Here is an 18,492-nt window from a genome sequence, read left to right as displayed (position 1 = left end):
ATGCTAAATTATGATGTTTCTGGCCTTTCTTGGTCTTTGTTTCTATTTTGTCTACTATAATACGTCTCTACAAGCTATATTATGTCGTTTTTATCCATTTTTAGGAGCGGTCAAAATTTGACATTTTTGCCATACTATAGTATGCGATTTTTGGCCATTTTTTCAACATGCTAAATTATGATGTTTCTGGCCTTTTTTGGCCTTTGTTTCCATTTGACATACTACAACGTGTCTCTACAAGCTATATTATGTCGTTTTATCCATTTTAGGAGCGGTCAAAATTTGACATTTTGCCATACTATAGTATCACGATTTTTGGCCATTTTTTCAACATGCTAAATTATGATGTTTCTGGCCTTTTTTGGCCTTTGTTTCTACTTTGACTACTATAATACGTCTCTACAAACTATATTATGTCGTTTTTAGCCATTTTAGGAGCGGTCAAAATTTGACATTTTGCCATACTATAGTATGCGATTTTTGGCCATTTTTCAACATGCTAAATTATGATGTTTTTGGCCTTTTTAACCTTTATTTCCACTTAACACACTATGACGTGTCTACAAGCTATATTATGTCGTTTTAGCCATTTTTAGGAGCGGTCAAAATTTGATATTTTTGCCATACTATAGTATGCGATTTTTGGCCATTTTTTCAACATGCTAAATTATGATGTTTCTGGCCTTTTTTGGTCTTTGTTTCTATTTTGTCTACTATAATACGTCTCTACAAACTATATTATATCGTTTTTATCCGTTTTTAGGAGCGGTCAAAATTTGACATTTTTGCCATGCTATAGTATGCGATTTTTGGCCATTTTTTCAACATGCTAAATTATGATGTTTTTGGCCTTTTTTGGCCTTTGTTTCCATTTGATATACTACAACATGTCTCTACAAGCTAAATTATGTCGTTTTTATCCATTTTTAGGAGCGGTCAAAATTTGACATTTTTGCCATACTATAGTATGCGATTTTTGGCCATTTTTTCAACATGCTAAATTATGATGTTTCTGGCCTTTTTGGCCTTTGTTTCCATTTGATATACTACAACATGTCTCTACAAGCTATATTATGTCGTTTTTAGCCATTTTAGGAGCGGTCAAAATTTGACATTTTGCCATACTATAGTATGCGATTTTTGGCCATTTTTTCAACATGCTAAATTATGATGTTTTTGGCCTTTTTTGGTCTTTGTTTCTACTTTATCTACTATAATACGTCTCTACAAACTATATTATGTCGTTTTTAGCCATTTTTAGGAGCGGTCAAAATTTGACATTTTTGCCATACTATAGTATGCGATTTTTGGCCATTTTTTCAACATGCTAAATTATGATGTTTTTGGCCTTTTTTAACCTTTATTTCCACTTAACACACTATGACGCGTGTCTACAAGCTATATTATGTCGTTTTTAGCCATTTTTAGGAGCAGTCAAAATTTGATATTTTTGCCATACTATAGTATGCGATTTTTGGCCATTTTTTCAACATGCTAAATTATGATGTTTTTGGCCTTTTTTGGCCTTTGTTTCCACTGTAACACACTATGACGTGTCTACAAGCTATATTATATCGTTTTTATCCATTTTTAGGAGCGGTCAAAATTTGACATTTTTGCCATACTATAGTATGCGATTTTTGGCCATTTTTTCAACATGCTAAATTATGATGTTTTTGGCCTTTTTTAACCTTTATTTCCACTTAACACACTATGACGCGTGTCTACAAGCTATATTATGTCGTTTTTAGCCATTTTTAGGAGCGGTCAAAATTTGACATTTTTGCCATACTATAGTATGCGATTTTTGGCCATTTTTTCAACATGCTAAATTATGATGTTTCTGGCCTTTTTTGGTCTTTGTTTCTATTTTGTCTACTATAATACGTCTCTACAAACTATATTATGTTGTTTTTATCCATTTTTAGGAGCGGTCAAAATTTGACATTTTTGCCATACTATAGTATGCGATTTTCGGTCATTTTTTCAACATGTTAAATTATTATGTTTTTGACCTTTTTTGGTCTTTGTTTCTACTGTGTCTACTATAATACGTCTCTACAAACTATATTATGTCGTTTTTAGCCATTTTTAGGAGCGGTCAAAATTTGACGTTTTTGCCATACTATAGTATGCGATTTTTGGCCATTTTTTCAACATGCTAAATTATGATGTTTCTGGCCTTTTTTGGTCTTTGTTTCTACTTTGACTACTATAATACGTCTCTACAAACTATATTATGTCGTTTTTAGCCATTTTTAGGAGCAGTCAAAATTTGACATTTTTGCCATACTATAGTATGCGATGTTTGGCCATTTTTTCAACATGCTAAATTATGATGTTTCTGGCCTTTTTTGGCCTTTGTTTCCATTTGATATACTATAACGTGTCTCTACAAGCTATATTATGTCGTTTTTATCCATTTTTAGGAGCGGTCAAAATTTGACATTTTTGCCATACTATAGTATGCGATTTTTGGCCATTTTTTCAACATGCTAAATTATGATGTTTTTGGCCTTTTTTGGCCTTTGTTTCCACTTAACACACTATGACGCGTGTCTACAAGCTATATTATATCTTTTTTATCCATTTTTTGGAGCGGTCAAAATTTGACATTTTTGCCATACTATAGTATGCGATTTTTGGCCATTTTTTCAACATGCTAAATTATGATGTTTCTGGCCTTTTTTGGTCTTTGTTTCTATTTTGTCTACTATAATACGTCTCTACAAACTATATTATGTCGTTTTTAGCCATTTGTTAGGAGCGGTCAAAATTTGACATTTTTGCCATACTATAGTATGCGATTTTTGGCCATTTTTTCAACATGCTAAATTATGATGTTTCTGGCCTTTTTTGGTCTTTGTTTCTACTTTGACTACTATAATACGTCTCTACAAACTATATTATGTCGTTTTTAGCCATTTTTAGGAGCAGTCAAAATTTGACATTTTTGCCATACTATAGTATGCGATTTTTGGCCATTTTTTCAACATGCTAAATTATGATGTTTCTGGCCTTTTTTGGTCTTTGTTTCTATTTTGTCTACTATAATACGTCTCTACAAACTATATTATGTCGTTTTTATCCATTTTTAGGAGCGGTCAAAATTTGACATTTTTGCCATACTATAGTATGCGATTTTTGGCCATTTTTTCAACATGCTAAATTATGATGTTTCTGGCCTTTTTTGGTCTAATTTAATTAATCTAATTAATCTAATTTTCATCATAATTTAGCATGTTGAAAAAATGGCCAAAAGTCGCATACTATAGTATGGCAAAAATGTTAAATTTTGACCGCTCCTAAAAATGGCTAAAAATGAAATAATATAGTTTGTAGAGACGTATTATAGTAGACAAACTAGAAACAAAGACCAAAAAAGGCCAAAAACATCATAATTTACCATGTTGAAAAAATGACCAAAAATCACATACTATAGTATGGCAAAAATGTTAAATTTTGACCGCTCCCAAAAATGGCCAAAAACGACATAATATAGCTTGTAGAGACGCGTCATAGTGTGTTAAGTGGAAACAAAGGCCAAAAAATGCCAAAAACATCATAATTTAGCATGTTGAAAAAATTGCCAAAAATCGCATACTATAGTATGGGAAAAATGTCAAATTTTGACCGCTCCTAAAAATGGCTAAAAACAACATAATATAGCTTGTAGAGATGCATCATAGTGTGTTAAGTGGAAATAAAGGTTTAAAAAGGTCAAAAACATCATAATGTAGCATGTTGAAAAAATGCCCAAAAATCACATACTATAGTATGGCAAAAATGTCAAATTTTGACCGCTCCCAAAAATGGCTGAAAATGACATATTGTAGGTTGTAGAGACGCGTTATAGTGTAGAAAGTAGAAACAAAGACCAAAAAAGGCCAAATTTGACATTTTTGCCATACTATAGTATGCAATTTTCGGCCATTTTTCCACTTGCGATAAATTGATGTTTTGGCCTTTTGTTTTCCTAATGCTATACTATGACATGTCTCTACACGCTAACATATGTCATTTTCAGCCAATGGGGCACCATACTATACTATGATATGACTTTTTTTTGCGATTTTGGATAACACAATATAATTTTCAATGAATTTTTACTGTATTATTCTTCACACTGAAACAAGGATCCCACTTCATGTTGCAAGGGGTATTGAGTAAACAGCCTTCTCCCTAGCTGCTGTTGAAGCAGCACAGAACCTATGTCTTCCTCACCTGTATTGCCGCGCGCAGAAAGGCAGGAGTCCTCAGCAGGTCCTTCAACATCAGACTCGACAAAGGTGTTCCTGTTTTGGGAAGGAAAAGTGTTGTTTAATTCTGAAAGTAAGCTGATGATTAAAATGTTTGAGTTTGCTACATTACCTTTTGTCAGTGTTTCCTCATCCGTGATGAAGATATGCTTTACACTCCAGCGAGCCGTCATGCTCAACCCCAAGGGATACAGAGAGCCACAGAAACTTTTGCTTGTTCATGATATTTTATTAACACTCAGCACATGTCTTGCCTCAAAATCACACAAAATTCAACAATGCACATCATTACACCTGCAAAGAGTTAAGTACTTTGGATCGAATGTTAACAAAATATATGAAACACACCCCTACATATCACATACATACACAGAGACTTTTTGTTAAAGGTTTTTCTATTACTTTTCATGGCCTATTCAACATATGTCATGCAGATTTTTTTTATTATGTCTTTTTCAACAAATTATGATATGTGTTCTTGTGGCTTTTTTGTCACGCCGTAGTTTTAGTATTTACATGCTATTTTTTCTATCTTCTCTCCTGTGACATTTATATGCTATTGTGGACGACATATTTTTGTATAACTTTTGTGTGTCATTTTGGACAAGATGGCATTTTCAGCCACTTTTTTAGACATGCTAAATTATTAAGTTTTCTGCCTTTTTTGAACATTTTTTCCACACAATACTATTACGCGTCTCTACGAGTTATAATATGTTGTTTTTAACAATTTTTTGACACGTAAAAATTTGACAATTTTCGACATACTATACTGTGGTGTTTTCAGTCATTTTTACAACATACTAAATGATGATGTTTTGGGCCTTTTTTTCCCACTTTGTATACTATGACACGTCTCTACAAGCTATAATATGTCGTTTTCAGCCATTTTTTTTAATTGTCAAAATTCAACAAATTTCTGGACATACTATACTACGTTTTTGGTCATTTCTATGACATGCTTAATTATGATGTTTTGTGTCTTTTTGGCCTTTATTTTTACTTTGTATCGTACAATGCCTGTTATTTAGCTATAATGTGTTGTTTTCTGCCATTTCTATGACATATTTGGCCTTTATTTCCACTTTGTATACTATAACACATCTCTACGAGCTATAATATAGGGTTTTCAGCCATTTTTTTGACAAGTTAAAATTTGACGTTTTTCAACAAACTATACGATGTAGTTCTTAGCCATTTTTCGACAAGCCAAATTATTAAGTTTTGGGCCTTTATTTCCACTTTGTATAGTACGATGCATGTCTACAAACTATAATATGTCGTTTTTCCACTCATTTTTTATGACATGTCAAAACTTGACTTTATTCAACATACTTTACTATGATGTTTTCAGCCATTTGTTGACATGCTACATTATGATGGTTTTTTTCACACTGTATACTATTACATGTCTCTATAGGTTATAATATGTCGTTTTCATCCATTTTTTTCACGTGTGAAAATTTGATGTTTTTCGACATACTATATACCATGCCGTTTTCGGTCATTTTTTTCAACATGCTATATTATGATGCTATATTTTCCCCACTTTGTATACTGTGATGCATCTCTACAAGTTTTAATGTGTCCTTGTCATCCATTCCTTTGACATGCCAAAATTTGACATTATCTGCTATGGTGTTTTAAGTCATTTTTTCAAAGTGCTAAATAATGAAGTTTTTGGCCTTTTTTCACACTTTGTATACTATGACACATCTCTACAAGGTATAATATTCCGTATTCAGCCATTTTTTTACATGCGTCTCTACTAGCTATATTATGTCATTTTCAGCCATGTTAAAATTTGATGTTTTTCAACATATGCCGTTTGTACTTTCTACACGTCGAGAAGCTATCAAGTCTTCTTCTGCTATTTTTTCGACATGTCAAAATGTATCTTTTCCATATATTACCACTAACTCATTATTTCACCATGCAATATAATGATGTTTTTGGCCTTTTTTGCAACATGGTATACTGTGACTTGTCTCTGCAATCTCAGTTTTCAGTCTGGTTTTCAGTCATTTTCGTGACCTGTAAAAAATTTGGAAATTTATCACATACTATACTGTTGGTTTTTTTATGTTTTTCGACATGCGATATTATGTTTTTGGCCTTTTGTTCGAAATGCTATACTACAAGCTATAATACCTCGCTCTCACGGCAAAATTTGACATTTTTCGGCATTCTTTACTATGTCATTTGAACCCATTTTTTACATGCTATATTATGATGTTTTTGGACATTTTTGGCCAGTTTTCCACACTGTATACTATAACACATCTCTAAAAGCTATAATATGTTGTTTTCAGCCATATTATGACATGTCAAAATTTGACGTTTTTGACGTACTATACTATGACATTTTTGGATTTTTGTGGCCTTTTTTTCCACATTGTATACTTTTACATGTCTCTATCCGCTAAACTATGTAGTTTTTAGTCATTTTTGTCATGTCAAAATTTGACGTTTTTTGACATACTATAATATGACACTTTTGGCCTTTTTTTCAGTTGTATACTACTTCATGTCTCTATATGCCATTATATGTAGTTTTCAGCAATTTTTGTGACATGTCAAAATTTTATGTTTTTCAACATACTATATATATCATGGCGTTTTCGGTCATTTTTTCGACATGCTAAATTGTGATGTTTTTTTTGTCTTTTTTTCCACTTTGGCCTTTGTTATGACATGCTATACATAACATGTCACTACGAGCTATAATATGCGGTTTTCAGCCATTTTTTGATATGTAAAAATTGGACATTTTTCATCATATTATACTATGTTGCTTTCAGCCATTTTTGGACATGCTATGTTATGACCTTTTAGCCTTTTTTTTGGCATGCTGTATAATTATGTTTTTGGCCTTTTTTCAAAAATTATTTTATGACATGTCTCTATGAGCTATAATATGTCATTTTCAGCCTTTTAGTTGTAGCACAGCAATGGTCCTCAGCTTCTCCTACACTTCGCATCTTTAACTAGTCATTAGAGTAGAACCCAGATCAGATGGCTTAACTGCCTCTGCCTCATCTTTTCATCGGGTATTAATATAGCATGACATTACCTTGAACTAAACAGGATGAGCCAACATCAATTACCAGATTTAAATCACAAACCAAATACTCCTATCAATAAAGCAAATATAGTTAAGTAAAATAATTCAGTCAAATAAACTGGGAAAACAAAACAAAACAAAAAAAAGTAATCTAGCAACTACACCCTGCAACCAAATGAATCAAATAAGCATGCAAATCAATATCAAAGAAAACTAAACTGAAAAAACAAAACACACACAAAAAAAGACACAGGCTCTGTCCTTATCTAGTAGGTCAATCTCTGATGTAATCACTATTGAAAAGACTCTGGGCCACATCATGTTTAAACAGTTAAGACCATCAAAAAATATGAGATGGATTTAACTGGAGGAGGGGTGAAGGTGCAGTCACCTGTCCGCTTTTCCACAAAGTCTGTTCCCCTCTCTGCAGCGGCCTGCTTTGGCAGCATTGATGTGTGTCAGGCCTGTGTTCCTCCCCCGCAGGTCGTGGCTCCAGTAAGCTGTCGAACGTCTCGCACCCTCAGGTTCTGCCGTCTTGTGTCTTCGACCTGCCGCAGGCTGGGGTTTTCCTTTCAACGTCAATCTCGTCGTTGCAGACCAAGTCTGTCCTGTTTCCCTCTGCCACAGCGTCAGTCTTCCTCTCACAGCTGTGCGCACCCCACACATCTGTGCTGCATCTCCTCTGACTGCTGTGAAGGGGGAAGTACAAGACAACGCTGTTGAGCCCCAAGCACCAATCAGCACCAGCTGCACCCAGGTGTCTTTTTAGGTCAAATTGTCAATCCCGCAAAAACACAGAGGATGCCCACAAACACAAACACCATCACCCTGTGACAGTATGATTTCTTTATTCTATTTTGGATAAATTACTATATTATGACTTTATCAAGCCATTATGAACAACATGCTGAAGTATGACTTTTTTCTTTTATTTTAGACAACGGACTACAGTATGATGTTGTTAATGCTATTTCTGACGACAAAATATACCAGGACTTTTTTGTGCTATTTTTCGAGGACATATTATAGTATGACTTTTTCATGCTATTTTGGACGGCATGCTATACTTTGACTTTCTATTTTGGACGACACACTAGAGTATGACTTTTTATGCTATTTTGGACGACATACTATATTATGACTTTTTTTATGCTATTTTGGCAGACATACTATAGTATGACATTTTTCTGCTATTATGGACAGCATACTACACTAGACAACATACTAAACTATACAACATATTTTTATTCCTTTTATTGCTGTAATCCTGTTGACCTTGTGTATACACATTTTTGTCCATGCCTCTTAGTTTGACTGTTTTAGCGCTTTCTCTGTTTGGCATGGATGCTGATGTTTATCTGATTATTCCCTGAGACTTTACCTTTGCTTTGTCTGTCAAAGCATTTTGGAAAACAACTGTTTTTAAAGGTGCTATATAAATAAAGTTATTACTATACTATGACTGTTTTATGCTTTTTTGGAAGACAAACTATAGTATGACTTTTTTATGCTGTTTTGACATACTACAGTATGACATTTTTTTTTGTATTTTAGACAACCTACCATGGTTTGACTTTTTTTATGCTATTTTGGCCAACATAATATACTATGACTTATTCGTCTTACTTTTTGAGACATATAGTATGATTTTTTAATGCTATTTTGGACACCATGCTATAATACGATTTTTTACACTACTTTGGATGACATACTATACTATGACGTCTTCGAGGTATTTTCGACAACTCTCTATAGTAAGACTTTTGTGTTACTTTGGACAACATACTATACTATGATTTTTTGCGCTGTTTTGAGCAACATACTATACTATGACTTTTTGTGCCATTTTTGGACGACAAACTATAGTATGACATTTTCTGTCTATTTTGGACAACATATACTATGCGTTTTTTATGCTATTTTGGACAACATACTACAGTATGACCTTTTCGTGATATTTTGGAAGACATGCTATAGTATGACTTTTCCCATGCTATTTTGGACGTATTATTAGAGTATGAATTTTTATGCTATTTTGGATGACACACTGTACTATTACTTTTCTGTGCTATTTTTCATGACTTGCTATTGTAGAACTTTTTCATGTTGTTTAGAAGGCGTGCTATACAATGACTTTTTTGTGCTATGTGGATGACAAACAACAGTATGTAGTATGCAGTATGACATTTTTATGGTATTATGAATGACATGCTATAGTAGGTCTTTTTTATGCTATTTTAGACAACATCCTATTCCATGAATTTTGTATGTTACTTTGGACAACATACTATAGTATGGCTTTTATATGCTATTTTGGATGACATGCTATAGTATGATGTTTTTTAGATCTATTTTTAGATGACATACTATAGAAAGATTTTTTTATGCTATTTTAAATGACATGCAACACTATGACTTTTTAAGCTATACTGGAAAACACACTGCGACTTTTTCAAGCCACTTTGGACGCCACACTTTGATATGATTTTTTTGCTAGTCTGGACAACATGCTATAGTATGACATTTTTTTGCCATTTCTGAGCCATGACATAGAATGGCTTTTTATGCTATTTTATAACTTCCTTATGCTATTTTTAAGACAGAATATAGAATGGCCTTTTTATAACACTTCAAACAATATGTTATAGTATGACCTTTTCATGCTATTTTGGACAACATACCAAACTATGACTTTTATATGCTATTTTGGACAACATAGAATACTTTGACTTTTTTATTTAGACAACATACTATACTTAAGTATGATTTTTTGTGCTATTTCTGACAACATACTCTGTTTTGGATGACAAACTATAGTATGACTTTTTTATGCTATTTTGGAGAACATGCTATACTAACGTATTGTTCTCTAAATTTTTTATGCTCTTTTGGACAACAAACTATACTAAAAAATGTTGCTACTTTGGATGACACCATACGATACTTTTTGATGCTATATTGGATGTATTATGACTATTTTATGCTATTTTAGACAGCGTACTATATTTAGTCTTTTTTATGCTGTTTTGGAAGACAGCATACTATGTCTTTTTCTGCTATTTTGAACAACATTATATAACAACTTTATCCACATGACTTTTCTTTGTGAACATACTATCCTATGTCTTTTTATGAGATTTTTGTGGACATACAATGCTTTGACTTTTCATCACATTTTTCGACATGCTATGCTATCGGCCAATTTGCTGAAAGTGTTAGCAAATATATACAAACATAGAAATTCTTAACAAATATACAAATGCAAAATTAATATATAATGTTCATTTACACAAGTAGTGCAGGCACCACTCTTACCCAGGATTTAAACTAACAAAAATAAGACGAGGAAAAATGAAAACAAACAAAAAAACAAAAAAGCAACAACAAAACAAACAAAACCTACAATCCACCCAATCTAAATACCTGAGACTAAATCAAAGACTCCTACATTCAGTTGATGGCAACAATCATCAAATGGCATTTCACTGTTGAGCGATTAATCATCCTCTCACATTTAATTGCGCCTCTCTCTCTTTAGCGGCTAAAGAACCAAACAACTACAAACAGCAACAGTATGGCACAAGGGGACCAAGTCAAGTTCTTTAAAATAATCAAAATCTTATAATATAAACAAAAAAAGTTTCAGCTGCCAAGCTCTGGTTGAGTTGACACAAAATGACCCTCAATCATCTACATGGTAAGAAGCCAGATAATTAAGTGCCAAGTAACAACACTGAACATGAAAAGTTCAATAACAGCTGTTACAACACTATCCTACAGACATGTACTTAGCCAGTCATAATCTCTCCTCACCTGTGAAGCCTCAGGCTGATGGTCAGTGCAGCAGACCAGTCTCTGTCCAGACTGTGTGCCGCTTTCTCCCAGCTCTGTCTGTTGCAATACAAACAAAAAATATGTGTAAAGAAATGTTATAAGATTAGTTCTGAAATAGCTGTGGAGATGAATGACAAAGTATTTTTCTAAAAATACATTTCCCTACAGCCAGTAGTTATAATCTCTCCTCACCTGTGAAGCCTCTCTCTGACTGTCAGTACTGCAGTCTAGTCTCTGCACTGATCACTGCATGCTGCCTCCCCTCCCTGCCATCTAGTGCAATAATACAGATAAAACAAAAAAAATTTTAAATTGTTCAATAGCTATGGAAATTAATCTCAACATCACTTTTATGCTACAGATATATTTTCTCAGCCAATTATAATCTCTCCTCACCTGTGAAGCCTCTGCATGAGCATCAGTGTCGTCTTCTGGTCCACCTCCTCCCTTATCTTTCTATTGTAGCATTAAAGATGAAAGAAAAATAAGTGCAAAGCAACAGTGGGCACAAATTTTGAGCAGAAATTACGGAGGAGTGGGCGTTTTGCTAGCATGAAGCTAGCTAGCCAGCTACAGGTAACAATAACATTAGCATTTCTTGTTCACGGAGCTATATCAGCATGTAATTAATTTGACATCATTTAGCTAACATTATCAACAAGCAACAGTATTACTCAACTTACACGGTTTGTTTTGAAGAAGGAGTGCGGGGGAGGAGGAGGAGGAGGAGGGGGGGGTTGACTTGACTGCGTCGCTGCCTACTATGGCACAATGTCGGGACGACAAATGCAATTTTTTTCCTTCTAGTTTGACAGCCTGACCGAAGTCAACAACCCATATCCTGCTGTTCGCCAGCAGGATAACATAATGCTTCCTGACGAAGAGGACTGTAGTGATACTGAGCAAAATGTTCGTTGAGCTGTAGGCGAGAAGACCCCTGTTTACATACAGCGACGCTAACCTAGCTAACATACATAACGGCTAACTGGGCTAATTTTTTGCCATGTTTTCAGATTCCTACCTCAAGTTCAATTTAAAGAATACACAGCCCACATCGTCCTCTTCGAGACACAAAAAGACGAGTCCACAATCGTTATTTCTTTTCCGAGCACAAGGCCTCTGGTGTCACACACAGCACTTAGGCTGTAGCCATGATTAACGCGCCTCTTTTTCTCCTTCTTCTGTCGGGTGTAATGGCGGTTGGCGTCCATAAAGTCGCATTACCGCCACCTACTGGATACAACCCAATGTCTCCACTAACTAAGTAGGAATAGGCTAACAATACCAATAATAAGAATAACAATAATCACAATAGCCCTTCGTATCCCGCTCCCTCTTCAATGTAGCTGAACTACTTCTCGGCTGATTGAGAGAGCCCAAAAGCGTCTCTCAACAACTACTGCACATCCTCTCCCGAAACCTCTCCAACATCCAGAAACCTCCTTGCCGCGTCAATAATGACCTCTATTTTCTCAGACTTTCTCTCAGTGCCAGCAGTACAATTTATCACGATCGCCACATAGGCCAAACATTTAATTTGATCTTTACAAATGCACTCCTTATGTGTCCTGACTGACACGTCCACCATAGCCTCGCGCCGCTCACCATAGCTGGTCCCACCATCAGTCTCACCTTTATGTCTTTTCTTGATCCGGGCCCTGACAGTGTCTGTCTCCCTCACTCTCTGTGGACAGGTAGCCTCCCATGCCGCATAATGGCCTCTACAAAGGACACACTCCGGTACAGTCACACAGACTCCGGCACAATCATGTCCTCCACATTTACCACACGTTTCAGTGTCCCTTCTGCAGACAAACAAACTATGTCCAAAACTTCCAACAGTTCTTGCATTGCAGTGGCTTGGAAAAATAATGCCACACTTGATCCAAAAACACCCTGTCGGGCAGGTACTCCGGGTCAAAAAGAAGCATAACAGATTTCATCGCAACGTTTTCCTTAAATACTTCCCCTATCAAATCTTGTCATCCGGAAACAGCCTGTAACACCTTTGCAGTGTTTGAAAAGTCCAGGCTCCACTCTGGGATGTTTCTCCGACAGAGCTCCACACCCTGTCCCCTCGATCAAACCCCGCAGCTTGAGTCCAACAACAAAAGTGTCCGAATGCACTCTGTCCCGTTCATACTCGCTACGGATCGATGAGTCCGTCCTCATTTTCTTTCGCTTCTCGGTCGATCTCCCGCTTCCACATTCAAACATTTCAGCGTCCTCCGCCATTGTCCTTTTCGCTTGACACGCCTCCCCGACGACCCATGACCTCGCGCACGGTCACGAGACCCTCGGTGACGTCATGACGACGGCATACGATGATTGGTCGGAATCACACTTGTAGCAGCGCCCTCTAAAGAGCGCTCTCTGTATTTAATGCACTGACTTGTAGTATTGCCAGTCCATCGCTGTGACTTTTTCATTGCATGTTTGACAGCGTAATTTTCTCTTAGTTTTTATGACAGTTTTTTATTTGACATACTAGTGAATGGCATTTTTGTCCACATACTATACTATGACTTTTTCATTCGCAAACACTTTGCCACTACTTTTTATGTCATTTTTCTCTACATACTGCACTATGACTATTTTATGATAGTTTTTCAATATGATATACTATGACTTTTTAATGACATTTTTTCCCGACATACTATATTATGACCTTTTTGGGACATTTTTCCGACATACTTTGCTACTGACTTTTTAATCACCCTTTTTGACATAGTATACTATGACTTCTAGGATTTCTTTTATGAATATTCCTTTTTCAGCATACTATTGAATGACTTTTTGTGACATTTCTTTTTTTGACTATGCTTTAAACTATTTCTCTGACATTTTATACTATGACTTTTTATGACATTTTCAAACACACAGAGATTCCCTGATTTATAGTTAGATTGTAATTGAAAAAAGCAGCAAATGTGGGATTGTATAAACAGCGCAGGAGAAAGATTATTTTGGTAGAATATTAAGAAATAATTTAGGAAAAGATTGTCATGTTTACATTCCCTCACTGTGCTGCCAATGTATATGCCTTTAGATACATTGCAGTTATGCTGTGCATGGTACAAAGCATGTGCTACTGGTGTTTAGTGGCTGTGCACTATAGAGCTTAGACAACCTGGTTAGTGAAGGAGGGCTGTATGTAAGGTGTGTGTGATCCCCATGGCCATGTGTGGGGGGTTCCCACACTCAGCCCTGTCTATTCTGTGACCATTGATTCTGAATGCGGCCTGTCTTTCTTACAGGTGCAAGGGGGCCTCTCTTACCCCTCTACTCCTCCTCCACCTCTTTTGTGACTGAGTGATGTGTGTATGTCTGATATTGTAGAAGTGTGGTTGTGTGTGTGTGTGTGTGTGTGTGTTTTTTCTATGTCTGGTATTGTCCTGAAGGTGCTAGGGATGTGTGTGTGTGTGTGTGTGTGTGTGTGTGTGTGTGTGTGTGTGTGTGTGTGCACTAGTGTGTGTACCTGACCTCATTGTGTTGAAGTGGAGCAGGGGTTGTGTGTTTATGTGAGTAAGGAGTGAGTGTAGTGTAGTGAAGTGGTGTAGCAAGTGTGCAGGTTGGCTTGGATTTGGTTATATAGACTGTATGTTTGTATGTATGCTGGTGGAAACATGTGCGCATGCTCCATTTCCACCAGTGTCTTTGCCAAGGTTGTCTGTCCTAACCCTTGCCCAGGCGTCATGATGTGTGTGTCAGTGTGTGTACATATGTGCTTGTGCCTATGCAAGTGCACGTATACGCATGCATGCAGTGCCTCCACTAATGGACAGTCTTTGTGGGGGCCTCTCCTTTCAGCCATGCTGCTTTTGAGACACATTGTGCCTGGGCATAGAAACAGAAGCTCTCCATTGCCCCTCAATAGGCCAAAAACAAAACCGTGTCAGGCGAGCTAGCAGCCCCTGAGTGTTTGCCATTTAAGTCCCAACCAATGGTGGTGCAGATGGAACAAAGGCTCTGGACAGGGAAGGAGGCCTACACTGTTTACAGTGCTAATGTCTGGGTGGCACTCCCAACAAGGCCCCTCCATACACATACATGTGTACGCACACTCAGTCACTCAATTTCTCTTTCTGTGTCTCTCTCTGTCACAAACGTACACTGAATCAACAGGTATACATGTGCAGAGCAAGTGCATTAAAAAAAAAAGCTGCCACTGAATCTTGGATATGCTGGAGTGAACATTTGTCATCCATAATGGTGAACATGGAACACGTCTCTAGAAGGAAAGAAATAGCAGAATGTGTGCTATGTGTGCATCTGATTGTTTTCCAAAGCTGCCATGAATTCTCTCTATTAAAGACATTCTCACAATTTGTGTTTCTTACTGTAGTCAGTTAAACTTGTTAGTTATAAGCAAACAGTGTGCTCAGATTATCATTTCAAATTCTCCCTTTTAAACAAATAGCTTATTTTATGTAATATTGCCATCAAGTCAATACAGATGTTTCTCTGCAGGGGCGTTTCTAGGACATGAGGGCATTGGGGGATCAGCCTGTACCTGAGTAGGGAGGTCCGCAGGGATCCTTCCCCAGGATTTAATTATTTTTTAATCATTATTATTATTTACATTTTGGTGTTGTTGTTTTTTTGTTTTGTTTTATATATAAGATATATATAGCCTATGTATATTACACAACATTTGGGGTTGAAGCCTTGAACACCCGGGCCTAATAACGCCACTGTCTTTTTAGCCATAACTAAAGTAGTAATTCAGAGTTTTATTCACAGCACACTGTCCTGTCTTTAATATAAGGAAAATAAGATTTGATTATGAGTTAAATAAAATGTTATAGTCATCCTGATATGCATTCATTTCATATATTTGACTGATTTTACTCTAGAGACTAATTCATAGCAACTTTTTTTCTCACATACTGTAAATATGGGCTACATTGCTATTTTGAATATTCAATCTTAATTTTTTTATGCACTTTATTAATAAATCAGTATTTAAAGGCATTATTATTCCAATTCAACAAGTAAACGAGAAAAGGTGCAACTGATCTGTCTCTCCTCTTGTTCCACAGTGTCTCATACCAATTTAGTCAAGCGGAATAAAACAACTGACATTGAGAGGTGCTGTCAGAGGCGAGGGCATGTTTCGGCTTTCGATTTTTACTGAAGAGGAGCGGGGAGAGTCTGACACTGGTATCAAATAGCTGCCGCTGTCCTTGGACCAGGGTTATCTTGTAAATACTGCGCTCCAAGTCTATAAAAGCGAGGGTCCTTTATGACCGCCAAGGCCACTCATTCACGTTAAAATAAAAAAGCACTCAGTGCAGTCTGGGGATGGAGGCAGCAAGTGGGGAAGGATAGATGAAGGGAGGGAACTGAAGGAGAAAGAAGTAGAAAGTACGGTGCCACACTGTCTTTTGTGTGGAGTCCTTGTTGTCACAAGTTTTACTCTTCCTGGGATTATAATATGGAATGAAAAGTAGGTTACTTTGGGTGATGATTTCAACAAGTTAATGTGATATCCTCCTCTCTCTGGGCTTTCACTCGACTTTGTTTCTCTATGTCCCTCCTCTGTTTGTGTTTTATATAAGCAAATACAGAGTCCCCTCAGCGGCCCCTGTAGCTAGTGATTCAGGTTCCTCATCTCTGGATGTGTAATGAGTTCTGCCTTGTTTTTGTCTGACAACAACACACAATAATAAGCAAAGTAATTAAAAGCAGTACGAGGGAGATGGTGGGGGGGTAGACCCCGTTTACCAACGAGCATTAAAAATGAATTGCGTTCGAGAAGCAGCAGTGGTGATACTGGTTTGATGAAATGAGCTCTGTTTTAGACATTTTTCTGTTTAATTTTATCCTTTTGTGATGCATGTGTGTCTCTCATGCCCCTGTAGATGCGTGAAGGCTTAGTGCCATGTTGATTTTATTAAATATGAAGACACATAGCGTAGCATAGCAAAAACAAAGTCTGATTACACCTATGCTACACTGTCAGTGGGTTTGACGTGGATGTCTTCACCCTGAGTGGAAATTGAGGAGTGGTGGTGGAGAGACGAGGAGGGGGAGTAAATTTAGATTTAATTAGCTTTTTGACTGAGGACAACATCTCCATGTTTTGTTATAGAGGACAGAGTTGCTCTGGCAGTGTGTCTGACCGGCTGTCACCTGCCTGGGTTCTCTCTGACCTCGTCTCCAGTGGCAACATGTCCTACTCCCTTCGACAGACAGCCACGTGGGACAAAATGACATTCTTGACCTTTACGCATGTCGGCAAGCAAGATGACAACACGCATAACTGACTGTACGCGCGTGTCCATCTCTTACACACAACTGCACACACAGACACACACTTTGCACATACTCACACACACCATGGAAGATCATCTAATATCAGAGAGTGTCAGGGGCGGAAATCCGATCGTCTGACAACCAGGATACAGATAGCGATTCCCCACCGCTGATCCATGCAACAGATAGTTTCCACAAACAGCAGATCGGCTAAGGTTGCAGTCAGCCATGGCCCGCACCACCACGCACTGCTCTGCCTCACATGGAGATAAAACAAAAGCTCAGGTTACCATCGATAAGAAATCGATAAGAAAACACAGTTTGTTAGATTTTTGATGAAAACTTTGACAAGAGGAAATGAGAAAATGTTTGCTTCTACATGAAATAATATCAGGCACATCAGTCCTGTTAGGTATTCTGTTTTTGTAATTTTCGCCTCATGATTATATCATTGTTCATCTCCCTTTTTTTAATTGAAGCTCATTAAATGTTTAACCCAAATGTCAGTATATTTGATTAAGCACTCATAATTGTTGAAAGGAATTCAATTCACACAAAGAAAAGTATCATCACTTTACATTTCCCCTGCCTCAGAGTCCTCTTAATAATTTGAATATGTATTTATATTATAAATGAAGTAAAGAGATATGGCCCCCTTCACATCAATGTAATTACGAATCACAAAAAAAAGTTTGATTCAAATAAAATAGGCCATTTGTACACAAGCAATTAACTGGTGCGGCTTTAAATAATGTAGCCCAGATGGAACCTAATTATAGTCGGCATGCTTTGATTCGGGCTTTCTGTCAGAGTATCACTCGGGGCGTCACTTTGGCTTTTTAGTCACCTAGCGTTTGTTTTGAAATTTGTGACAATCAGAGCCGATTACCATTTGTAACAGCATGCAGCGTTTGGTGCGGAGGGAAGAAAGCATGGCCCATAGCTATGGAGGAGTTTCCTTGTTTCCTTTTTAACCGCTCAAAACTCTCCTCCTCTGTTCCCTTACCTCACTGCACACAAATGATAACAACTCTGTGTGTGTGTGTGTGTGTGTGTGTGTGTGTGTGTGTGTGTGTG

General features: G+C 36.7%; 1 protein-coding gene across 4 annotated transcripts in view; it reads left to right on the top strand.

Moving 5' to 3' along the window:
• Window positions 1-18,492, top strand: part of arb2a (ARB2 cotranscriptional regulator A) — a 245,622-nt gene that overhangs the window by 221,057 nt on the left and 6,073 nt on the right. For 2 of the 4 annotated variants that reach the window (XM_088076907.1, XM_088076908.1), the window contains exon 11: window positions 7,786-8,774. The exons of 1 other annotated variant lie outside the window; for it this stretch is intronic. In XM_088076907.1, coding sequence (XP_087933033.1) covers window positions 7,786-8,009 — 224 coding nt within the window. In that variant the 3' untranslated portion in view covers window positions 8,010-8,774. Of the gene's footprint in view, window positions 1-7,785; window positions 8,775-18,492 lie in introns of those variants that run through there. One more of the 4 variants, XM_042488202.2, reaches the window with a different exon arrangement.

Source organism: Plectropomus leopardus, chromosome 4, assembly GCF_026936395.1.
Source record: "Plectropomus leopardus strain MGB_pleo_1.0 chromosome 4, ASM2693639v1, whole genome shotgun sequence".
Lineage (NCBI taxonomy): Eukaryota > Metazoa > Chordata > Actinopteri > Perciformes > Serranidae > Plectropomus > Plectropomus leopardus.
The sequence above is the reverse complement of the archived record's forward strand: the minus strand, read 5'-3'. Positions and strand labels throughout refer to the sequence as shown.